Genomic DNA, 25,521 nt, shown 5'->3' on the forward strand with positions numbered 1-25,521 from the left:
CCCATCCTACAACCCCAAAAGAAGCTTTCCCCTCTGTATTCAACACACAGAGGAAAAATAGAACAGAGTAGAATAACAGAGTTGGAAGGGACCTTGGAGGTCTTCTAGTGCAACCCCTTGCTTAGGCAGGAAACACTACTCCACTTCAAACAAATGATTACCCAACATCATCAATAATTTGCATTCGGGAACTGTGGTGGTGCAGTGGTTAGAATGCAGTATTGCAAGCTACTTCCGCTGACTGCCGGCTGCCAGTAGTTGGATTCTGACCTGCTCAAGATTGACTTAGCCTTCCATCTTTCCAAGGTAGGTAAAAGGAGGACCCAGATGGTTGGGGACAATAGGCTGACTCTGTAAACCACTCAATAAAGGCTTGGAAAGCAGTGTGAAGCAGTTTGCAAGTCTAAGCGCTATTGTTATTGCAGGCTAACTCTGCCCACTGCCAGCAGTTCGATCCTGACTGGTTCAAGGTTGACTCAACCTTCCATCCTTTCGAGGTGGGTAAAATGAGAGGACCTGGATTGTTGGAGGCAAGATGCTGAGTCTGTAAATGGCTTAGAGAAAGCTGTAAAGCGCTATAAAACAGGACATAAGTCTAAGCATTATCGCTATTCAAAGGGGCTACCTTTGAAAAATGTTCGGAAACTTCAGATCGTGCAGAATGCAGCTGCGAGAGCAATCATGGACTTCCCCAAATATGCCCATGTTACACCAACACTCCGCAGTCTGCATTGGTTGCCTATCAGTTTCCGGTCACAATTCAAAGTGTTGGTTATGACCTGTAAAGCCCTTCATGGCATCGGACCAGAATATCTCAGGGACCGCCTTCTGCTGCACGAATCCCAGCGACCAGTTAGGTCCCACAGAGTGGGTCTTCTCCGGGTCCTGTCAACTAAACAATGCCGCTTGACGGGATCCAGGGGAAGAGCCTTCTCTGTGGCGGCCCCGGCCCTCTGGAACCAACTCCCCCCAGAGATTAGAATTGGCCCCACCCTCCTTGCCTTTCGTAAGCTACTTAAAACCCACCTCTGCCGCCAGGCATGGGGGAATTGAGATTCCCTTTCGCCCTTGGCCTTTACAATTTTATGCATGGTATGTCTGTATGTATGTTTGGTTTTTTATATTAATGGGTTTTTAATTGTTTTTAGTATTGGATTATTATTGTACCCTGTTTTATGATTGTTGTTAGCCGCCCCGAGTTTTCGGAGAGGGGCGGCATATAAATCCAATAAATAAATAAATAGAGAGAGAGAGAGAGAGAGAGAGAGAGAGAGAGAGAGAGAGATAGATAGATGATAGATAGATAGATAGATAGATAGAAGATAGATAGATAGATAGATAGATAGATAGATAGATAGATGATAGATAGATAGATAGATAGATAGATGATAGATAGATAGATAGAGATAGATAGATAGATAGATAGATGATAGATAGATAGATAGATAGATGATAGATAGATAGATAGATAGATAGATAGATAGATAGAAGATAGATAGATAGATAGATAGATAGATAGATAGATAGATGATAGATAGATAGATAGATAGATAGATAGATAGATAGATAGATAGATAGATAGATAGATAGATAGATAGATATTCAGTAAGAGAAACATAAATTATCCCAATTTCGGTCAAGGCCTAGAGCTGCGTCTACAAAATCATGCACTGTTTTGGTCCCGCCCTCCTCCAGCACCCCCGTAGCAAGCAACCCATTAACAATCTCCCAATTCATCATGGTTTGTTCCACCGCCACACACACCCCGCCCCGCGAGTTCAAAAAGTAAATTTTGTAAGAAGAGAAGCCGGTGAAAGGTGAATGACTCCGAGCGCAGGAGGAACAAAAAAAACAAGAGCACTCACTTCATAGTCTCCACATCGGCTGTGCCTGTCACTCGGAGTCCGTAGAATCGTTGCATGGAGGCGATAGCGGCTGACACCGACTGGGGAGAACGCTGGGTATGGGTGCGAAGGTTGCCCGGGGGCAAATACCCATATTGTTGCAGCCAGGCCTAGTGAGGGAGAAAAAATCAAAACAGGAGCATGAAAAAAAAATTTGAAATTCAAAGCCAATCAAAGCATAGTAGGCTCAATGATATCAAAACTGAGTCCAGGGTGTCCAGGGTTTTTTGAAATTCCCTGATATTTCCCTGACATTTCCCTGTGATCTAGTTAAGGCGCAGTCGTAGATGACGTCATACCAAACGGCTGAGCCCTGGAGAAATATCGGTAGCTGCGGAAGCAAGTTGTTGCCACAGTTATGCTCATTTTTGCTTGACTCTGCCAGGCAACGCAATCTGGTTTGTTTTTTTTCATGATTTTCCCCTGACTTTTAAATATTTTAATACAGTTTGTTTTTTCCCTCTGATTTATTTGGGTTTTCTTTTCACAAATTCCCTAATATTTCCTGAACCGCCGATTTCCCTGATACTTCCCTGATTTCCCTGTTTTCAAAGGTTTTCTGGACACTCTGTGAGTCTCAGAAAAACCATTTAGGACCGGTGGCTGAGCGACCATGACAAGCCCCGAAAAAGCTACTTACGAATCGAGTTCTGTACCCTCCTTCCAGCAATCATGTAATCGTATTTTAAGGGCTCAGCAAATGTCCTGAACCCACTCCAAAAAACAATCAGTTGGTTTAATGACTGTCACAAATAAAGGGTCAAAAAGTGGGTTACTGTCTCAAGCTTTCACGGCTTACGACCCAAATTGCAGGCTGTTACAGTCGTAAGTCGAGGACTGCTTGCTGATAAATGAAAACTATTTTTGGTTTAGTAGCTAAAGGTCTGGACTTCTATGACAATCATTAAGTGTTGTACCACATGATTCTTGACAAAGGTATCATTTCTGTTATGTACACTGAGAGCATCTGCACCAAGGACAAATTTCTTATGTGTCCAATCAATAAAGAATTCTATTTTATTTTAATTCTATTCTTAAAAAGCAGGACTTTATTGAGCTATGAATGGTATGACCACTTAATTCCTGTTTAATCTAATCAAGGATCAAACCCAAATTAGTTTAATATGATGAGGAACTTCTACAAAGAACTGAAATTATTCAAATCTTTCCCTCCAACTCCAACTCTGGTTCATTTTCGCCAATGGTCATAAGTCACTTTGTTTAGTGGCACAGTAGCTCTCAAACCGACCAGAGGATACTAGACTAGGCAAAGTTGGCTCTTCTATTACTTGTGGACATCAACTCCCAGAATTTCTGAGCCAATCATGCTAGCCGGGGTGGCGCAGCAGGTAGAGTGCTGTACTGCAGGCCATTGAAGCTGACTGTAGATCTGTAGGTCAACGGTTCAAATCTCATCACCGGCTCAAGGTTGACTCAGTCTTACATCCTTCCGAGGTGCGTAAAATGAGGGCCCGGATTGTGGGGGCAATAGGCTGGCTCTGTTAAAAAGTGCTATTGATGAATGAATGAATGAATGAATGAATGAATGAATGAATGAATGAATGAATGAATATCATAGAAGAGCCAACTTTGTCTATCCCTGGACTAAACAGACTAGACTAGAGGAACAAAACAGAACAGAACAGAAGAATGGAATGGAATGGAATAAAAAATGGAAGGGTGAAATCTAGCATGTGCAAATGTCCTTGTGTGAGATTTCACTTCAGCATATGCACAGAAGCCGAATCTCACACATGTCTAAGCATGCATCAGAGATGCACAGCTGCGTGTGCATCACGATTTTCGCTACCATATATAGTGTGGCCTGTGCTGGGTGCAGCCCACGATTGCATGTAGGGCTTTATAGGTGATGACCAACACCTTGCCCATTCACAAAGTGTTCTGCATATGCGCAGAGGATAAATACCTCTGGAACCATCTTCTGCTGCACGAATCCCAGCGACCAATTAGGTCCCACAGAGTTGGCCTTCTCCAGGTCCCGTCAACTAAACAATGTTGGTTGGCGGGCCCCAGGGGGAGAGCCTTCTCTGTGGCGGCCCCGGCCCTTTGGAATCAACTCCCCCCCAGAGATTAGAACCACCCCCACCCTCCTTGCCTTTCGTAAATTGCTAAAGATCCACCTATGTCGCCAGGCATGGGGAAATTAAGATACCCCCAGGCATGTATAGTTTATGCATGGAATGATTGTGTTGCGTGGTTTTAATGTTGGGGTTTTAAATGTTTTTTAATATTAGATTTGTTATACAGTGGTACCTCGAGATACGAGTTTAATTCGTTCCGGACCTGGGCTCTTAAGTCAAGCAGCTCTTATCTCGAACGACTTTTCCCCATAGGAATTAATGTAAATAATTTTAATTGGTTCCAGCCCTCAAAAAACTCACAAAGTTAGTCTAAATTATGCAGAAAGACATGTTTTAATGAAGAAATGTACATGTACATATAAATGAATAATGAAGTTTCTTTCACTTAACTTGTAAACTTTCTTAAACTTTTAAATTTACATATGTTCAACTTCTCTGCCACCCAATCCTGTAGGACAGAGGTCCCCAACCCTTTTTGCACCAGGGACCGGCTTTAAGCGATCAAGAGAGGAATGGGTGAATGAATGGACGGAGGGTGGGAAGGAAGGAAGGAAAGAGGGAAGGGACAGGAACAGAGGAAGGAAGCAAGGAAACTTATGAAAGGGGAGAGTAAGAGAGGAATGAGTGAAGGGAGGGAGGGAAGAAGGTGGGAAGGAGAAAGAAAAGAAGAAATAGAGGAAGGGAAGGTAAAAGAGAGAAAGAAAAAGAGCAAGAAAGAAAGCAAGAAAGAAAGAAAGAAAGAAAGAAAGAAAGAAAGAAAGAAAGAAAGGGGGAAGGGACAGGAACAGAGGAAGGAAGCAAGGAAACTTATGAAAGGGGAGAGTAAGAGAGGAATGAGTGAAGGGAGGGAGGTAGGGAAGAAGGTGGGAAGGAGAAAGAAAAGAAGAAATAGAGGAAGGGAAGGTAAAAGAGAGAAAGAAAAAGAGCAAGAAAGAAAGCTGCAAGCACCCCCCCCGAGCCCCCCAGGCCGGCTGCAACCTTTTAAAACACGCGCGCCGCTTCGCAGCTGTCTCCTGAAGCCGAACGCGGAAGTTAGCGTTTGGCTTCAGGAGACAGCTCCTTGGCGCTTGTATCTCGAATTTGGGCTTGTAAGTAGAACAAAAATATCTCTCCCCTCCCAGCTCTTATCTCGAGTTGCTCTTAAGTAGAGCAGCTCTTATGTCGGGGTTCCACTGTACTGTGTTATTTTGTTGTGAGCCGCTCCGAGTCCACGGAGAGGGGCGGCATACAAATCTAATAAATTATTATTAATTATTATTATTATTAAAGTGTCTTTACAGTGTGTTGTCTGGGTTGATTGATTGACTGATTGATTGATTGATTGATTGATTCATTCATTCATTCATTCATTCATTCATTCATTCATTCATTCGATTTTTATGTCACCCTTCTCCTTAGACTCAGGGCGGCTTACAGCATGTTAGCAATAGCACTTTTTTTTAACAGAGCAAGGCTATTGCTCCCACAAATCAGGGTCCTCATTTTACCCACCTCGGAAGGATGGAAGGCTGAGTCAACCTTGAGCCGGTGATGAGATTTGAACCACTGACCTTCAGATCTACAAGTCAGCTTCAGTGGCTGCAGTACAGCACTCTACCTGCTGCGCCACCCCGGCTCATTTGCTCAACTAATACTATTTTGCTAGTTTCTACCTAGTACCAGAGGTGGGTTCCTTCCGGTTCGGACTGGCTCACCCACACCAGTAGCAAACCAATGATGATGTCATGATGACATCATAAAACCGGTTCGGTCTGTGACAGTCTGTGGACTCCGCCATCTTTTTTTTTTAAAAAACATGGATTTAAAAAAAAAAATTCAGGGATTTTTTTTTTTTTCTTTTCATGCACAGAAGCCAAGTTTTCAGCATAGCATATGCATGGCTTTTTTTCTGATTATTTTTTATTTTCCGGCGCTGCACATGCGTCGCCATCTTGTTTTTCACTTTTTTAAAAAAATAGTATTTTTTCAGCTCTGTGGTGCAGGAGGAAGCGAACCGGCACTCACTCCTGTTTAGTACCTTAGTTCCTTTTTTAGTAGAAACTAAGTTAGTGGCCCTTCTTAATGCTGGATGACCATAGCAGCTGTCCAGAGCTTCTGCCCGCCGATGCCAACTCTGCGGATTGGAATCGGGTTCAAACAGTTTAATCAGATGCAAGCCACAGAATTATAGGGTTCCAAAAAAAATGTTCAGCGAAGCTTGGACCTTGCAAAACGTCTCTCTTATTTTCTGCCTTCCCAAACTAAGGTCCAAAAAATCATGCCACAACCTCCCGACACTCACAGATGAACTAAAATTTGCATGCCGGCTGGGGGAATTTTGAGAGTCGGAAAACTTAAAAACTGAAGAGATTGACAAACCCTTGGTGAATTCCAGAATTGTGTGGAGAATGTGACGTGCGTGTGGCAGGGACCAAGCATGATGGCTCAAACCCTGTTTCCTGCCCTCTTACGCAAAAGTTTAGAGTTTTCTTCCCCTGGGTGCTTTTGCAGGCTCCCACGGAGGAAGCAACTGACCACACAACCTCGTATCCACGCAGTGCCACCCTAAATGCAGATAAAGTGTCCTTCAATTGCGGCTCAACTCCTGCTAATTTTGTGGCATCATCGGTCTCGTTTATGTGCAATCACCCAAAAGCCATTTTCTAGAAAATCTTTTTTCATTTCTCAGTCTTCTTTCCATCCATGGATCTCCTAGTGGTCTTCCATCTAAATAGCAATCCTGGCTATGTTTACTTGAAAGCTCAAGCAAGGCCAGCTAGTTGCTACCACTTGAAGATAGACAGATATACTCAGCGGAAATGTGAAAGACTATTTTTAAAAATTGGATTGAAATGCCTACTTTGATACAGAGATCAATATTCAGACAAAGCCAGAATTTTTCTTTTTTTAGGATTAAGGGAGAAAAATAAGCCACAGAAAATTGTTTTAATATATGATTACCGGGTGAGATTATTACATGGACAGAGCTAAAATGATTCAACACCAACATTGTGGAGGGAGGGATGGTGAAGTTGACTCTTAGACCGAGAGAGGTTAAAATACAGTGATACCTTGTCTTACAAACTTAATTGGTTCTGGGACGAGGTTCTTAAGGTGAAAAGTTTGTAAGACGAAACAATGTTTCTCATAGGAATCAATGGAAAAGCGATTAATGCGTGCAAGCCCAAAATTCACCCCTTTTGCCATCCGAAGCACCTGTTTTTGTGCTGCTGGGATTCCTCTGAGGCTCCCCTCCATGGGAAACCCCACCTCCGGACTTCCATGTTTTTGTGATGCTGCAAGGGAATCCCAGCAGGGGAATCCAAGCATCGCAAAAATGAGTGCTTTGCTGGCAACGGAAATCCGGAGGTGGGGTTTCCCAGCGAAGGGAACATCAGTGAAATAGCAGCATCGCAAAAACACTGAAGTCCTCAAAACCCCACCTCCGGACCTCAGTGTTTTTGTGATGCTGCAATTTCACTGAAGCTCCCCTCGCTTGGAAACCCCACCTCCGGACTTCTGTTGCCAGTGAAGCGCCCATTTTTACGCTGCTGGGATTCCCCTGCAGCATCATAAAAACATGGAAGTCCGGAGGTGGGGTTTCCCATGGAGGGGAGCCTCAGGGGAGTCCCAGGAGCAAAAACGGGTGCTTCGCTGGCAACGGAAGTCCGGAGGCGGGGCATCCCAGCAGCAGCGGTGGGTTTGTAAGGTGAAAATAGTTTGTAAGAAGAGGCAAAAAAATCTTAAACCCCGGGTTTGTATCTCGAAAAGTTTGTATGACGAGGCGTTTGTAAGACGAGGTATCACTGTATATTTATAATGTGCTTTGAAACATCCTGGAAATCGCTTCTAAGTAACTTATTTTCTCTCCCCTTCCCCAACTTTCTTTCCTGACCTTCGCTGTTTCCCCCCACCCTTTTTTCCTTCCTTACTTTATTTCTTTATTTAGATTTTAAGGTTGTCCTAGTTTTTAATCGTCTTGTTGAAAAACCTTTTAAGAAAAAAAAAATTATAACTTCTTTCTGGATACTCAAGTCTGGCATTACAGCTAATCCGCTGTCTGAGCCAGCCCATCTCTTGGTGCTTCCACCTCCACCTGGCTCTGCCTCCCATCCACACCCGTGATTATCTACCCCTGCTGATGCATCATTGCGCACAAACACACACAGACACACTGCCAAGTCACTTTTTCTCTCCCCCCCCACCTCCCACCTTTCCTTAAGCTTGATGGTGATTCAGACCAACGTCCTTGGCAACATTTTCCGGACTGCCTGATTCTGGGGCAGGAAAACCCAAGGCGAAACCTTGGGTCTATATTCTATTCGGTTCGGTTCCATTCTGTTCTTTCTATTCTATTTTGTTATTCTCTTCTTTTCTGTTACTGTATTCTATTCTATTCTATTCTATTCTAATCTATTCTATGCTATTCTATTCTAATTCCTATTCCTATTCTGTTCTGTTATTTTTCTTATTCTATTCTAATTCCTATTCCATTTCTATTCCCATTCCATTCCATTCCATTCCATTGCATTTATTCTATTATGTTATTCTATTTTATTCTATTCTATTCTATTCTACTCCTCTATTCCATTCCATTCCTCTCTTCTCTTCTCTTCTCTTCTATTTCTCTATTCCATTCCTCTCTTCTCTTCTCTTCTCTTCTCTTCCTCTATTCCATTCCATTCCTCTCTTCTCTTCTCTTCTATTCCTCTATTCCATTCCATTCCTCTCTTCTCTTCTCTTCTATTCCTCTATTCCATTCCATTCCATTCCTCTATTCTATTCTATCCTATCCTATTCTATTCCCATTCCATTATGAACCAGATACCAAGCAGCTGAATTTTGATCCCGTAACCATGAACAACGATCCTAAGTCGCACGTTTCCGTGCTGTGGTGACTTTGACGATAGGTCACTAAATGAAATCATTGTAGGTCGAAGACTACATTACGGTAGGTTTGGGTCGAAATCTTTTGCATTTCTGGCTCCCTCTCAGCTCTCCTTGCGCAATGTAGGTGACGCAAAGGGACCGATGGAGAGAAGCTGGAATCCAGGAAGTCAACATGGATGGATTAACAGACGAGGAGAGGGAACTGCAGGGGATTAACATTAATCTCTCCCGATTCAAGGAGTTGCGATATTTCCCTATCAAATGGCCTTCCACAGACACCCCCCCCCCCGAGCCCAATCTAGGGCATGGAGATGCTGCTTTTATGTTTTGTTTTGTTATGTTATTTTTTTGGTTTGGGTCTCCTTCCATGAAACAAAGGTAGACTGCCACTGCTGATGGAGCCTCTGCTTCGTGCAGGATGCAGCAGCTCTGGTTTCCAGGGGTTTTTTTAATTCAAGGGCTCCCTTACCATCCCAGCTGGCGGTAGATTAGAAAAAAGGGAGTAAGGAGAACGGACTTGACACCAGGCGTGGGTTCCTCCCATTTTATCCGACCAGATCACCCGAACCGTTAGCAAGATGCTGGTGACGTGGAAGTGTAGGGCTCCCAGAACACTCCCGATAACTGGCGTGGAAACACACATGTGTGGCGGGCGGGCGGGTACACATCGGTGTGAGATTCAGCTTCTGCACATGCACCGGAAACAAAATCTCATGTGAAAATGCACGCGAGAGTGAGATGTTGGCAATTTTTGCCAATATTTTTTTTTCTTCTGCCCATGCACAGAAGAAAAATCTGCAAAAATCACTGAGATCTCACTTGCGCATGAAATTTAGCTTCCAGCGCATGCGCAGAAGGCGAATCTTGCGCCAAAAGAGAAATCTCGCTCACACAAGCCTCCTCACATGAAATTTTTGCTCCATTTTTGCTACCAGGATGCCATAGTGCCCCATACTGGCTTCAACCCACTACTGGTGTCACGGATCCGGTTTAAGTGGTGCCAGTCCTTGGATACCACCATCTCCGGGTCCCGTCAACTAAACAATGTCGGTTGGCGGGCCCCAGGGGAAGAGCCTTCTATGTGGCGGCCCTGACTCTCTGGAACCAGCTCCCCCGGAGATTAGAACTGCCCCTACCCTCCTTGCCTTTCGTAAACTCCTTAAAACGCACCTTTGTCGTCAGGCATGGGGGAATTGAGATATCTCCCCTGGTCCTATACAATTTATGTATGGTATGCTTGTATGTATGTATGTCTGTTTAATAATGGGTTTTTAAAAATATTTTAAATTGTATATTATTAGATTTGTTATGAACTGTTTTTATTGTGTTGTGAGCCGCCCCAAGTCTACGGAAAGGGGCGGCATACAAATCTAATAAATAATAATAATCTCACTCTCTCTCTTTTTAAAAAACTTTTTGGCAGAATTTTACATTTTAGGATGGTTTATCTTCGGTCTCTGCTTCAAAAAGAGCCTGCCCACCTGCCTCTGATCTCGTTCTCCTCTTTATTTCTTTGCCTGCAGCACAGTTGATTGGCTCCTCAGCTGTGTTTCGGGCTGAATCCCACTAGGGAGCATGCACGGCAATGAATTGTCATGAGCGGATGCTCAGGGGACAAAATGTTGCAATGAGAACTGGTGGCGAAGGTAAGGGGAACCCACCCCTGCTTCATGCTACCATGCAGCTGTGGTAAAGGGGTGAAAGTCCTTAAAAAATAAAGGTTTCTCATATCCAGGATGCAGTGTTCCAAATGGGGGCTAGATGGCAGCACAGAGCTACCCTCTTCTTTCTCTCTCTTTCTCTCTCACTTTGCTGCCAACTTGTGGTCATTTCGAAAATTAAACCTGAGATCTGCTTATCCTAATACAGTACTGTATACGTATAGGAAATCCTCGATTTCTTTAGTGACCATTCAAAGTTACAATGGCACTAAAAAAAAAATAGTGACTTGTAACTGTGTTTCATACTTATGACTACTGCGGCCACCCCCATAGTCATGTGATCAAAATTAGAGCGCTTGACCCCTCATCCATGCTGTTGTAGTGTCTTGGGGTCATATGATTTCATTTCGCGACCTTCTGACAAGCAAAGTCAATGGGGAAGTTTGATTCACTTAATGACTGTGTTCCTAACTTAGCAACTGCAGTGATTCATTTAACAACGGTGGCAAGAAGAGTGATGAAATGGGGAATAATCTGATTAACAACCATCTCTTTCAGCAACAGAAGTTTTAGATTCAATTAAAGTCATAAGTTGAGGACTTAACCTGTAATCTTCAAATTACTAATATTGCCTGGAATTTCAGTCCTAAATTGTTATGGTCATAAGTCAAGGCATCACGTGACCAGACTCAATTTTAAGACCATGAAGCGAGTCACTCTGGTCTTTAAGTGAATCATGTAATCTTTAAGTGAAACCGGCCTATTCAACTGACTTTTTTTTTTTTTGCCCTTTTCTGCCAAAAATTCAGCAAAAAACCCACTGCAAATTTCAGTCAGATGGCTGCAGGTTTCTGCAACCAGTCCCAAATCTGAGTCAGATGCCAAGCCCTGAAATGTGATTATGTGCCCGCAGGGTATGTGTGTGAGAGAGAGACAGACAGACAGACAGACAGAGACAGAGAGAGAAAAGGATGAGAGAGAGAGAGAGAGAAACAGCAAGGAGCAAGAGAAAGAATGGGAGAAAGAGGAAGAGATAGAGAGGAAGAGGGAGAAAATGGGAAAGAGAAGAGAAAGATGAGAGAGAGGGGGGAGAAAGAAAGAGGAAGGAGGAGAAAGATGGGAAAGAGAAAGAAGAAAGATGAGAGAGAGAAAAAGAGAGGAGAGAAAGAGGAAGAGATAGAAAGAGGAAAAGGGAGAAAGATGGGAAAGAGAAAGAAGAAAGATGAGAGAGAAAGAGAGCAGAGAGAAAGAGGAAAATATAGAAAGAAAGAGGAAAAGGGAGAAAGATGGAAAAGAGAAACAAGAAGAGAAAGATGAAAGAGAGAATGAAAGAGAGAAAGAGGGAGGAAGAGGAAGAGATAAAGAGGAAGAAAAAAGAGAAAGATGGGAAAGAGAGAGAAGAAAATGAGAGAGAAAGAGAGCAGAGAGAAAGAGGAAAATATAGAAAGAAAGAGGAAAAGAGAGAAAGATGGGAAAGAGAAACAAGAAGAGAAAGATGAAAGAGAGAATGAAAGAGAGAGGAAGAGAGAGGAAGAGGAAGAGATAAAGAGGAAGAAGAGAGAGAATGATGGGAAAGAGAGAGAAGAAGATGAGAGAGAGAAAGGAAGAGAGATGGGAAAGAGAGGGAAAAACAGAAAAATGAGAGAAAGAAAAAGATGAGAAAAAGTGTGAGAGAGAGGAAGAGGAAGGGAGAGAGAGGGGTGGAAGAGAATGAGGAAGAAAAAGAGTCAGTGAGAGCTATAACTTCAAGGATGGGCCGCCAATTGCAAGTCACTTTTTCTGAACTCCATCCTAACGTCACAAACGGTCACGGTCGCAAGCTGAGGACTATCGGTAAAAAGAGGGTCATAAGTCCAAACAGCAGGGTCCCATCCCAGATTATTCAGCCGCGCTTTGGTTTCTCCACCTGGCAGGGGGGGGGAGGGAACGTAACGGGAAGCGCCAAGAATTCCTGGCCAGCGGCATTTTCTCAGTTGCGTGGGCGCTGCCAAATAACCAAAGTTAAATAGAGGCCCAGCTTCCAAAACCTGTAAGCTTCTGAATTTCAAAGCCGAGCCAGCCCACAGCCCCTCCCCCTCCCCCATTTCTTCCTGGGCTTTGAAAGGGAGCCGGACAGACGCTAACTGGGATTCATCTTTCGGGTTTTAATCCTGGCCAGTTCTTCTTCCGTACCCTTCTCGGCTTTCTGGCTTTGCCGACATGGCTTTCTGTCGGCAGGATGTATGGGCAATTATCCGAATTTTTAAGCAAGCTTAATCTTGGCCTCGCCTAGAAGGGAGGGGAGGAGCGATGCATTTACAATTATCCAGATTTTTAAGTAGGGTTAATCTTGGCCTCGTCTAGATGACGGGGAAGGGGGGGGAGTGTTACATCCCAGCAGATAAATGGACTCTGTTGTCTTTCATGGACCAAAAATCAATTTATCAATAGGTCCACTGGATTAACCGGTGGGACAGCCTGCCACCAGAAACCGTGGGGGCTCTATCACTGGAGGCTTTTAAGAAGAGACTGGACACTCATCAGTCTGAAATGGTGAAAGGTCTCTTGCTTCAGCAAGCGGCTGGATTGGACGTCTCTGATAGAGAGGAAGATGAGAAAGAGAGAGAGGGAGAGAAAGAGAGAGAAAGAGAAATGGAGGAAGAGAGAGAATGATGAGAAAGAGGGAGAGAAGAGAGAAAGATGAGAAAGAGAGAAAGAAAAGAGAGAGGGAGAAGGAGTGAAAGAGGAAAGAGAAAGAAAGAGAAAGAGATAAATGAGAAAGAGAAAGAGAGGGAGAGAAAGAGGAAGAGATAAAAAGGAGAAAGGGAGAGCAAGAGAGATGAGAAAGATGAGAAAAAGAGAGAAAGAAAAGAGAGAGGGAGAAGGAGAGGAAGACGAAAGAAAGAAAGAGCAAGAGATAGATGAGAAAGAGAGGGAGAGAAAGAGGAAGAGATAAAAAGAGGAGAAAGAAAGGGAGAGCAAGAGAGATGAGAAAGATGAGAAAAAGAGAGGAAGAAAAGAGAGGGAGAGAAAGAGGAAGAGATAAAAAGAGAAGAAAGAACGGGAGAGCAAGAGAGATGAGAAAGATGAGAAAGAGAGAGAAAGAAAAGAGAGGGAGAGGGAGGAGAGGGAGAGGAAAGAAAGAAAGAGCAAGAGATAGATGAGAAAGAAAGAGAGGGAGAGAAAGAGGAAGAGATAAAAAGAGGAGAAAGAAAGGGAGAGCAAGAGAGATGAAAAAGATGAGAAAGAGAGAGAAAGAAAAGAGAGGGAGAGGGAGGAGAGGGAGAGGAAAGAAAGAAAGAGCAAGAGATAGATGAGAAAGAAAGAGAGGGAGAGAAAGAGGAAGAGATAAAAAGAGGAGAAAGAAAGGGAGAGCAAGAGAGATGAGAGAGATGAGAAAGAGAGAGGAAGTCGCAAAATGGGGCAAACTCCCGTAACAATTGTCGCATTTAGCAATAGAAACTTTGAGTTCAATTGTGGCTCTAAATCTCAACCTTCCAGCTCTATTTCTGATCAATCAATATTTTTAGGTCAGCAACAAGCTGTAATTCTGTGGGTTTATTAAAAGCCAAGATATATTTGTGGGGGTCGGGGAGTTCTTTTAAAGGAAAAACTCCCCTTTGTGGTGTTCTGGAATGTGTGCAGAGAAGAGCAACAAACATGACTAGGGGACTGGAAGCTAAAACGTACGAAGAACGGTTGCAGGAACTGGGTATATCTAGTTTAATGAAAAGAAGGACCAGAGGAGACATCATAGCAATGTTCCAGTATCTCAGGGGCTGCCACAAAGAAGAGGGAGTCAAGCTATTCTCCAAAGCACTTGAGGGTGGAACAAGAAGCAATGGATGGAATCTAAACAAGGAGAGAAGCAAACTAGAACTAAGGAGAAATTCCCTGACAATGAGAACGTAAGAACATAAGAACCTAAGAAGAGCCCTGCTGAATCAGGCCAAAGCCCATCGAGTCCAGCATTCTGTGTCACACAGTGGCCCACCAATTGTATATGGGGATCTTGAGTAGAAAGAGAAGGCAAAACCCTCCCTTTCCCCTGACTCTCAACAAATGGGACCCAAGGGAATCCTGCCTGCCTCAACCAACATAGAGGCGGCACATGGACATCTGTTTCAATAACCACCGATATTACTTGGCATCCATGAATCTGTCTAATCCTGCCTTGAAGCTATCAAGGCTGACAGCTGTCACGACCTCTTCTGGAAGTGAATTCCATAAACCAAGGACCCTCTGGGTGAAGAAATATTTCCCTTTATTTGTCCTCGCTTTCTTACATATGAGCTTTAGGGAGGGCCCCCTCGTCCTATTGTTGTGCGATAGAGAAAAGAATTTTTCTCTATCCACCTTTTCTATCCCGTGTATGATTTTATACCCTTCGATCAAGTCACCCCTTCAACGCCGTCTTTCAAGGCTGAAGAGACCAAGCCGTTGCAACCTGGTATCCTAAGGGAGGTGCTCCATTTCCTTCATCATACTTGCTCTTTTTTGCACCTGTTCCAGTTCTATTATATCCTTCTTGAGGTGAGAACAATTAACCAGTGGAACAATCTGCCACCAGAACCTCTGAATGCTCTATCACTGGAGGTTTTAAAGAAGAAATTGGACATACAAATGTCTGAAATGGTCTAGGGCAATGATGGTGAATCTATGGCACGCATGGTGGTATGCGGAGCCCTCTCTACTGGCACGCACACCATCGCCCCAGGTAAGATCTGTGCGGCGTTTCTTTTGTGAGAGTCAGCCAGCTGTTTTTTGGGTCTCTGTGGCAACATTCATGCATGTCCGCAGACCCGCAAGTACATGTTCGCGCATCCACACATTTTAATTTGGGTTATGCGCACACGGGCGGTTTGGGCATCTGGTGTCCGAAAGGTTTGTCATCACTGGTATATAGGATCTCCTGCTTGGGAAGAGGGTTGGACTAGAAGGCCTCCAAGGTCCCTTTCAAAAGTCCGTGGTTCTTTTTCTGTATCTGTTTCCTGTTCCCAGCTACGGCACCAAAACACAAGGCAGATTTTCCAAAATCTGCAGCAAACATCTTCACTTTTTTTACACGGAATAAATTGACGTTGTGTGGCTTCCAAAGGCACCTTGTAGTACAGTAGTCCTCAACTTACAACCGATTCATTTTAGCGACTGTCCCAATTTACAATGACCCTGGTAAAAGGGACGTGTGTCTGTTTTTCACACTGATGACCGTTGATTGTAATTTCGATTGCTAAGCAAGTGACTCATATTTTTGATGGTGACAGTGTCCAGCGGGTCGTGGGATCCACTTTGGTGGCCATCATGACCGCGTTCCTATCCTAGTAACTCATGCAACTCACTTAAGAACGGTGACAAGAAAAGTCATAAAATGGGGCGGAATTCCCTTAACGACTGTCTTGCTTAGCAACAAAAATCTTTGAGCTCAGTTGCATCCATAATTTGAGGATTCCCTGTATCGGATGGCATCTACATGGAGTCCTTGACTTACGACAGTTCATTTAGTGACCGTTCAGAGCACTGGAAAAAAGTGACTTACGACCGGTTTTTCACACTTAGCAACCGTTGCCACATCCCCACAGTCACATGATGACAATCCGGACGCTTGGCAACTTGGCCTTGTACTTATGACGGTTACCATGTCCCCTTTCACGACCTTTTGTCGAGCTATGTCAACGGGAAAAACTGGATTCACTAAACAATTGGGTTCCCGACTCGACAACTGCCGCGATTCACTTAAGAATGGCGGCAGGAGAAGGCCGTAACGCGGGAGGGGGAGGCAAGCTCGCTCAGCAACTGCCTCGCTCGGCCACAAGGAACGTCGGGTTTGTCTGTGGCCATAAGTCAAGGACTGCCTGCATTGTATGGCATCAATGCAGAAGAAACAAAGGATTCAAACAACCTCAAGAGGTCTTCAGGCAGGGGGTGAAATGCTATTGGTTCGGCCCGGTTTCGGCATACCAGCAGCGTTGGCTGCCAGGGGTTCGGAAGAACCAGTAGTGGCGGCAGAGCGAGGCTCCACCTACCCATCCCGCAGATCGCCATTTTCTTTTCTTTTTTTAAAACTCTGCACCAGGCAGGAGTTTCCACTATTGCCACTACAAAAACGCTGCGCATACAGCTCCACCTCTCCAGCATGTGTGTGTGTGTGTGTGTGTATCCGAGCAAGATTTTGCTTCTGCGCATGCGTAGGAAGGAAAATCTCATTGGGAGAGGTGTATGTGTGTGAGATTTCGGCCATTATATTTTTTGCTTCCATGTATGCGGGAAACCTCCCCAAAAATCGCCGAAATCTTCCATGTGCATGTGTCCCCTAGCAAGATTTCACATTTCCTGCGCATGCACAGAAGCAAAATCTCACTCGGGCGCACACATGGGCACATTGGAGACGCAGAGTTGTGTGCACAACTCCATTTTTGCTACCGGTACGATACCCACTGCTACAGCTCTGCACAGGCAGGAAAAGCATACGGGAGATAAGTAGATTTCACTGCTGCCTGCAGGGTTTCAGCATCCTCTGTGTGTGTGTGTGTGTGTTGGTCACACAATGACATCATTCTTCCGTTTTTATGTGCTCCGGCCATCTCGCCAACGTCGGGTCTTAAAAAAAGCTCTTGCCCCCCTCCAGCCAGCCAGCCGGCCACCCACCTGGGTCCCTGGCGGAAACCCTAAAATAAGATCGCCCTGTGTGTCATCACACACACACACACACACACACACACAACATACACACAGAGAGAGGAATCCCCAAAAATATCCTCTGGGAAAGAAAAGAGAATGCAAACAAGGACTTTCGCCCACACTAGGCCTGGGGTTTGTGTGTGTGTAATAGTCGCTGTTAACCTTCTACTTTTCTGAATCATTTCTTTGTTCTGATTTTTTAAATTTATATAGGTGTTTTTTTCTGTATCAGCTATAGTTTCCACGGAGCAGCATCGTTATTATAAGGTGTGGGAAATATACCGGCGACAGGAAGAAAACAGTAATCTACCTATCAGAAATAACGTAATCCCAAAAGTGCTTCTATATTAGAAACCTTATGGGGTAGAGCAAAACTAAGCATATTTTTGGAATCAGCGCCTCAAACACTATAAAACAGGCATATTACTTTGGCTGATGGTTTTTTGTGATTAGTCTGTTAACCCGTGTATTTGGACTAGACTAGATGACCTCCAAAGTTCCCAGTCTTCCGGCTCTCTCGTTCTTTTCCTGCTGACCCCTCCTTCCGGGATCCCTTCTCCACAAGGCCCTGCTTTGTCTCTCTCTCTCTCTTTCTCTCCCCTCTCCCAAATAGCCTCCTTCCTGGCCTAACTTCTGATGGTTGACTCATGAGGGCCTTTCCTTTTCATCCGCGCTGGGCTTTGGCGGAGGTCACCACCCCAAGCCCCCTTTTTTCCTCTGCTGTGGGATGTGGCCCCTTTCCTTTCTTGCTTGGCTCCAGGCCTCCTTGGGAACCACTTCCGGCCTCTCTTTTTCTCCTCCTCCCCCAGATCGGTTGTGAAAATTCGCTGGCAACACCCCTAACCCCACCACCACCCAAAAATGTAATCTTAATCCTAATTCCTTTTTTGCTCGCTTGGTTTTTCTCTTTCCGTTGCACCCACCGCTGGTTTCCAAAAGTTGCATCGAGTTATTACTTCTTCCCGAAGTCATCTCAGCTCTTATAAGGGGGTGACTACGTTTCTTTCCTTTCCCCCCCCCCTCGATGCCTTTGATCTTTCGGCCAAAACCACCCACTCAGCTCTCTTCCCATGTCTTTGTTTCTCCAAGGGCAGGCAAAAAGAAGAAGGGGGGGGGACTGTCTGGCTTTTCTCCAATCTCCTCCCTTAAAAAGAGAGAGAGAGAGGGAGGGGGAGAGAGAGGGAGAAAGAAAGAGAGAAAGGGACAGGAAGAGAAGGAGAGGGAGACCAAAGAAGAGAGCCAGACAGAGAGAGGAAAAAAGAGAGAAAGAAAGAGAGGGATGGAGAGGGAGAGAAAGAGAGAGGTACAGGATAAGAAAAACAGGATGGCAGAGAGGAATAGGGAAAGAGAGAGGATGAGAGATAAGAACAGGAAGCGAAAGAAAGGGCGAGAGGGAGAAAGGGAGAAGAGCAGAAAGAGAAAGAGATGGAGAGAGAGAGGAAAAGAGAGATGAACACAGAGAGAGGAGAACAGGAAAAAAGAGGAAGAGAGAGGGAGAGTAAGAGGGAGGAAGAGAGGAACAGGAAGAAAGGGAAAGAGGAAAAGAGAGAGAGGAAGAGAGAGAAAAGAACGGGAAGAAAGAGAAAGAGGGAGATAAAGAGAAGAACAGAAAGAGGAAAAGAGAGATGGAGAGAGAGAGGAAAAGAGAGATGAACACAGAGAGAGGAGAACAGGAAGAAAGAGGAAGAGAGAGGGAGAGAGGGAGAGTAAGAGGGAGGGAGAGAGGAACAGAAAGAGAGGAAGAGAGGAAAAGAGAGGAAGAGAGAGAAAAGAACTGGAAGAAAGAGAGAGGGAGAGAAAGAGAAGAACAGAAAGAGGAAAAGAGAGAGAGAGGAAGAGAGAGAGGAAGAGAGAGAAAAGAACAGGGAAAAAGAGAGGGAGAGGAAGAGAAGAAGAGAGAGAGGAGAGGAAGAGAGAAGAAGAGAGAGAGGAGAGGAAGAGGGAGGAAGAGAGATAGAGGAAGAGAGAGAAAAGAATGGGGAGAAAGAGGGAGATGGGAGAGAGAGAAAGAGAGAGAATAACAGGAAGAGAGGAAGAGAGAGAAAGAAAGAGAGGGGGAGAGAGAAAGAGAAAGAAGGAGAAAGAGACACAGATAGATAGACAGGCAGGAAGACTGACCAACTGGGCTCACTTTTAATTCTTTCAAGCTGCAGCTTCAACTGGACAGCAAAACTTTTCTCCAGTAGCCAAAAACATGAAAAATTTGGAACGGGACAAAGGGGAAAAAAAATAAAGAGAAGTGGAAGAGAGAAACTGCAGACAACTGCAAGTTTCCCACTGCCCCCCCCCGATTTTTTTTAATTCTTTTTTTTTTAAAGTAAAATAACAAACAATCCTCAGGGAAATCACCCAAACAGCTTTAAGTCTTTCAAGGAACTGTTGTGTAATCAAGAGAAATGTTGATTTGAGACAAGGACAGAGGGAAACAAGGATATTTATGACTAAGTGAGGGGAATGAGGTATTATTTACTCAGTGATTTATTTGCTAGATCCAACCGAAGGTTTTCAAAAGAAAAGATTTGACAAGCGTTTGTCCGGGATAGAATAACAAGATAAAGGCAGTGGGGTGGACTAGATGACCTACAAGGTCTCTGGAGATCTATGTAGCTGCCTCTCGCGCTAATGAGACCCAGAAGACATCTTCTACCCCGTTAAAAAACAATGCAGAGAAATGATTTAAGCCAGAAAAGGGTAAAAACCTACAGTTCAGTGCTGAAATCTACTTAACTTCCAGTTTGGAAGCATGCGTTTTCTGCATGTCACTGTTAGATGCGCTTTTTCACCCCCTGCGCATGCGCAGAACGCTTCGCACATGCGCAGTGGGTTTAAGAAAAGAAAATGGCGACGGGTGGGTGGGTGGAGCCTCACAATGCTGCCGCTACCAGTTTTCCAAACTACTGACAGCCACCAGTTTCTGTATCCTTAACCTGGCTGAAGCGGTAGCATTCCATTGATGGGGCTTAGGGGAAGAGCCTTCTCTGTAGCGGCCCCGGCCCTTTGGAACAAATTCCCTCCAGAGATTCGCATTGTCCCCACACTCTCCTTTTTCACGTAGGACTTAAAAACTCCACCTCTGCTGATAGGCTTGGGGTCATTGAGACTTAATATCTAGCCCCGGTCATGACTGAATGTATGGTGCATGACGAATGGTTTTTAGAGCATATTTTAATTTAGATTTCTTACATGTTTTGTGCTAATCTTTGTTGTGAGCCACCCTGAGTCTAAAGAGAAGAGTGGGATAGAAATACAAACAAATCAAATCCAATAGATGGATGGATGGATGGATGGATGGATGGATGGATTGGATAGGATAGATAGATAGATAGATAGATAGATAGATAGATAGATAGATAGATAGATAGATAGATAGATAGATAGATAGATAGATAGATAGATAGATAGATGATAGATAGATAGATTTCATCACTGATACAGTTGTTACCTCAAAATATAATTTCACACGCTGCTTTTGCCCCTTAATTAACTTGGTTTATTGAACAAACCATCCAGACAATAATGACAAGCCGTCATCCTAGGCCCATTTGGTGGATTGTGATTTAGAGATGTGTTGTTTATGAGAATTCCTTTTGACTCTGGCTTGCTGGCAGTTGTGAGGCGCGGATTGCAAAGTTCTCACCCAAGTTTAAAATGGTTAAATGGAAACACACCCCGGGCCGCTCCCCAATACAAGATTGTATCGTACATAAGCCATCCCAACTTCTTCCCACCATGTTAAAAAAAGAAACCCTGATTGGTTGCCCCTCACCTCCATCATAAACTGAAACTGACAAACCACAATGACTGGTTCACAAAAGCCACTAAATGCAATTCACAGGAAATGATTGATACCTCAGTCTGTGGGTTACTCCCAGTTCAAGCCCAGTTTGCCCGAACCGGTAGTCAACTGTTGATGACATCATAATGATGTCACGGAACCGATTCTGTCAGTGCTGCCATCTTTTTTCGGAGGGATTTTTGGATGCCGCCATCTTTTTTTTGGAGGGATTTTTGGATGCCGCCATCTTTTTTTCGGAGGGATTTTTGGATGCTGCCATCTTTTTTTTGGAGGGATTTTTGGATGCCGCCATCTTTTTGGGGAGGGATTTTTGGATGCCGCCATCTTTTTTGGGAGGGATTTTTGGATGCCGCCATCTTTTTTGGGAGGGATTTTTGGATGCCGCCATCTTTTTTGGGAGGGATTTTTTAGAATTTTTTGGAAGGGGGACTTTTTCACTGTTTTTTTCCGTGCTTGCGTAGAAGCCGAGTCTCCCCCCCTGCGCATGCATTGCCATCTTGCTTGGGGATTTTTTTAAAAAAAAAATGGCACTGTGCATGCATGCGCGTGCCCACGAGTGTGGCCACACAGCGTGGGAGGAAGCAAACCGGTAGCAAGGTAAATTGGAACCCACCTGTGCCTTAGGAGTAGGCTAGAAAAAGGTTGGGGGACAGAAATGTGGCATGTGGATAGGTGGATAGAGGAGGAGGCCTGGACTTGATTTAAATTGGCTAAATGGTTTCCTATTCTCTCTTTGTCCTCAATTGTAGTTCTCACACCAGAAAACTAAAGAGTTTCCTCGCTATTACTCATTTCCATCCATCCCCCCAATGGATATTTGTTCCTCGGATTAGACGGAAAGAGACTCTATATTGCCATCTTATGAATGGGGAGTGAGGGAGGGAAGGAAGGAAGAAGAGAAAAGGAAGGAAGGAAGGAAGAGAGGGAGAGAAGAAGGAAGAAGCAAAGGAAAGAAGAAGAGAAAGAAAGAAAGAGTCACTCAACATCCCCTAATGTCCTACAAGAGAAGGGAAGAAAGTAAAAGAAAGAGAGAGAGAGAGAGAAAGAAAGAGGAAAGAGAAGAGAAGGAAGTAAAAGAGAGAGAGAGAAAAGAAAGAAAGAAAGAAAGAGGAAAGAGGAGGGAAGAAAGTAAAAGAAAGAGAGAGAAAGAAAGAAAGTCACTCAACATCCCCTAATGTCCTACAAGAGAAGGGAAGAAAGTAAAAGAAAGAGAGACAGAGAGAGAGAAAGAAAGGAAAGAGAAGAGAAGGAAGTAAAAGAGAGAGAGAAAGAGAGAGAAAAGAAAGAGGAAAGAGGAGGGAAGAAAGTAAGAGAAAGAGAGAGAGAGAAAGAAAAAAAGTAAGTAAGTAAGTCACTCAACATCCCCTAATGTCCTACAATCCAGGAGAATAGGTTACACCCATAAACGTGGGATGGAACAGGGCAGGATAGAACAGGACAGGAAGACAGAGAAAGGAAGGGGAAGGAAAGGAAAAGGAAAAGGAAGAAAAGAAAACAAAGATAGGAAAAGGAAAGGAAAGAAGAAAAGGAAGATAGAAGGAATATAGAAAAAGGAAAGGAAAGGGAGATAGAGAGAGGAAAGGAAAAAAGGAAAAATCAATTGACATCATGTTTAGACAGAGATGGGGAGGGGAAGGGGGGCTGGAAAGGGGGAAAACCCTTGAAAAGAGAAAGAAATCCAGGCGGTGCGAATCCAATCTTGGAGCTGGTCCGTGCAAATGAGGTTGGCCGCAGAAGGAGTGCAAGAGACAGGCGCATGCTTTGGCCTGGAAACGGCCCTGCTCCGTCCAGCTGCAGAACTCATCCAAGAAGAGGGAGGAACAAAGGATAGTAAAAAAAAAAAAAAAAAAGATGAAGGGAGGAAGGAAACGAGCAAACCAGCTGTAAAGAGAAAGCAGGGGCGCAAAGGTGAGGGGAAGCTTGGCAGAGAAGCCAGGCAGGAAGAAGATGGGGAGAGGAATGCCAACTGTGCACCCCACTGCTTAAAGAAAGGGGGCAGGCAAATCAGGAAGAGAGAAGACAGAAAAGAAAAGAAGAAAAATAGAAGAGAGGAAAGGAGAAGGAAGGAAAAGGAAGGGAAAAGAAGAGGATGGAAGGGAAGGTAGAAAAGAAGAAAGGAAAAGAAAACAGAAGAAAGGGGAGGAGAAAAAAGGGGAAGGAAGTGGAAAGAAAAGGATGGAAGGGAAGGTCGAAAAAAGAAAGAAAAAGAAAAGAAAAGCAGAGAGGGGAAGAGAAGGGGATAGAAAAGAAGACAACAGAGGAAGAAGAAAAAGTAAGGAAAGTAAGATAAGAAAGAAGGGGAAAGAATATAGAAAAGAAGAAAGGAAAAGAAAATAGAAGGAAAAGAGGGGAGGGAGAGAAAGGAAGAGAATGGGAAGGAAGATAGAAAAGAAGAAAAGAAAGGAAAAGCAGACGGGGAAGCGAAGGAGAATGGAAGAAAAGAAAGAAGGAAGGAAAAATAGAAAAGAAGAAAGCAAAAGTAAATAGAAGAAAGGAAAGGAAGCTAAGAAAAAGTAAAAGAAAAGGAAGAAGAATGGAAAAGAACAGAAGATAGAGGGGGAAGAAAGATAGATAAGAAGAAAGGAAAAGTAAATAGAAGAAAGGAAGAAGGGAAAAGAAAGGAAGGTGGGAAGGGAAGACAGAAAAGAAGAAAGGAAAAATAAACAGAGGAAAGGAAGAGAAGAGTAGGGATGTGTGGACGGAAAAGAAGAAAGGAAAGGCAGATAAGGGAGGAAGGGAAGAGGACGAGGGGAGGAGAAAGGGAAGGAAGAATGGAAAAGACAAAAGAAGAAGAAAGGAAAGAAAGAATGAAGTCGGGGGAGGGGATGCAAAAAAACAACAACCCTAAAACCAACCCGGGAGCCCGGAGAAAGAGCAACCCTTCCCTCTCCCTCCCTCCGGCGCCCCATCGGCCGGGCACCGTCTGGCCAGGAGCCCAAAGCGGGGCCCGGGACTCACCTCGGGGCTGAACTGCTGGGCGGCGGCGTCGGGCAAGGCGCAGGACGCCCAGACGAAAGGCAGCAGCAACCGGAGGAGCGCCGGCCACATCGCGCGCTTGCTTTCGGTCCCGAAGGAAGGAAAGGAAGGAGGGAAGGAAGAAAAGGAGAGCGGAGGAGTTGCTGCTGCTGCTGTTGAAAGGGGTTCTTTCTGTGTGTGCGTCTCTCTCTCTGGCCCGCACCGCCTCTTGGCCCCGCTGCTCCCGCCTCGCTCGGATCGCTGAGCCGGCCCTTCTGGAGCCGGATTCGCCTTGGGATCTGGTTCCAGTTAGGGGGTGGGAGGAGGAGGAGGAGGGAAAGAAGGAGGGAAGGAGGGCGAGGCCAGGGGGAGGGAGAAGGGTGGGGAGAGGGAAGGAGGGGAAGGAGAGAGGGAGGGGAAGGGAGGGGAGGAAGGAAAGAAAGAAGGAGGGAGGGGCAAGAGGGAGAAAAAGAGGGAAGGAGAGAGGGATAGGAAGGGAGAGGAAGGGAGGGGAGCAAGGAAAGAAAGAAGGGAGGGAGAAAAGGGAAAAGGAGAGGAAAGAGAGAGGGAGAAAAAGGGAAAGGAAGAAAAAGAGGGAAGGAAAGAGGGGGAGGGATGAGAGAAAGGGGAAGGGAGGAAAAGAAATAGAGGGGCAGGAAGGAGAAGAAGGAGGGAGGGAAGGAAGGAGAGGAAGAGAGAAGGAGGAAAGGAGAAAAAGAAAGGGAGGGAGGAAGAGAAAAAAAGGAGGAGGAGGGGGTCTGGAGAGGAGGAAGGAGAGAAAGGGGAAGTAGAAGGGAGGGAATGGAGAAAAAGAGGGGAAGGAGAGAGGGGGAAGGAAGGAAAAGAATGAGGGAGGACAAAGCCAGGCGGGTCAAGAGGGGAAGAAAGAAGACAAAGCAGAAGTAAAGGGAGGACAGAGGGAGGGAAGGGAGAAAAAGAAAAAGAAGGGGAGAAAGAAAAAAAGAACAGAGGGAGGGAGTGTTATTGTATGGGCAGAGTAATCCTTGTATACCAAGGTTGTGCACACACAGAAATGTTTAGATTGAGATTAGTTGTGAATAACTACTCACCACACACAGATATACTAACTTGAATTAAAGTTTACTTTGAGAAGTAACATAATCAGACAAACAGTCTAAAGCCATACACATAATAAGTAAGAATAACAATCCAAATATTACCAAGTACAGTACGTAGTCTTTGTTTCCAGTTGTCTTTGTTATAATCAGCAAACAAGGATATTAAGCCTAAACACATTTCAGATTATATACATAACTATAATGCAGAGTTTGCAGAGAATTGCAGAGCAAATCTAACAGCGAGGAGCCATTAGCAGTGAGTAGCCAGACAAAGAGAAACAGAGAGGGTGACTCAGAGAAATAAGCTATAAACTCTAGCTCCCTCTCGTGGCAGTCTGCAACATCTGCAGTCAATATATTGCCAACCTAAGAGTTAATGGACAGAGAGTCCTAACAGGGAGGAAGAAAAGAGAGAGAAGGAAAGGCAGAAGGAAAGAGGGAGAAAGAAAGAAAGAGGAAGCAGACGGGAGGGGGAAGGAAGGGGGAGGAGGAAGAGGA

At 44.6% G+C, this 25,521-nt stretch overlaps 1 protein-coding gene across 1 annotated transcript in view; it reads right to left on the reverse strand.

Annotated features, from left to right (window-relative positions):
* The window catches only part of MMP14 (matrix metallopeptidase 14), a 45,797-nt gene extending 21,563 nt beyond the window's left edge, over positions 1-24,234 (reverse strand). Inside the window, exons 1-2 of the mRNA XM_070767108.1 lie at positions 23,948-24,234; positions 1,866-2,014 (exon numbers count right to left, since the gene is read on the reverse strand). Coding sequence (XP_070623209.1) covers positions 1,866-2,014; positions 23,948-24,037 — 239 coding nt within the window. The 5' untranslated portion in view covers positions 24,038-24,234. The remainder of the gene's footprint in view (positions 1-1,865; positions 2,015-23,947) is intronic.
* Positions 24,235-25,521: the final 1,287 nt, after the last annotated feature.

This window comes from Erythrolamprus reginae, chromosome Z (assembly GCF_031021105.1).
Source record: "Erythrolamprus reginae isolate rEryReg1 chromosome Z, rEryReg1.hap1, whole genome shotgun sequence".
Classification (NCBI taxonomy): Eukaryota; Metazoa; Chordata; class Lepidosauria; order Squamata; family Dipsadidae; genus Erythrolamprus; species Erythrolamprus reginae.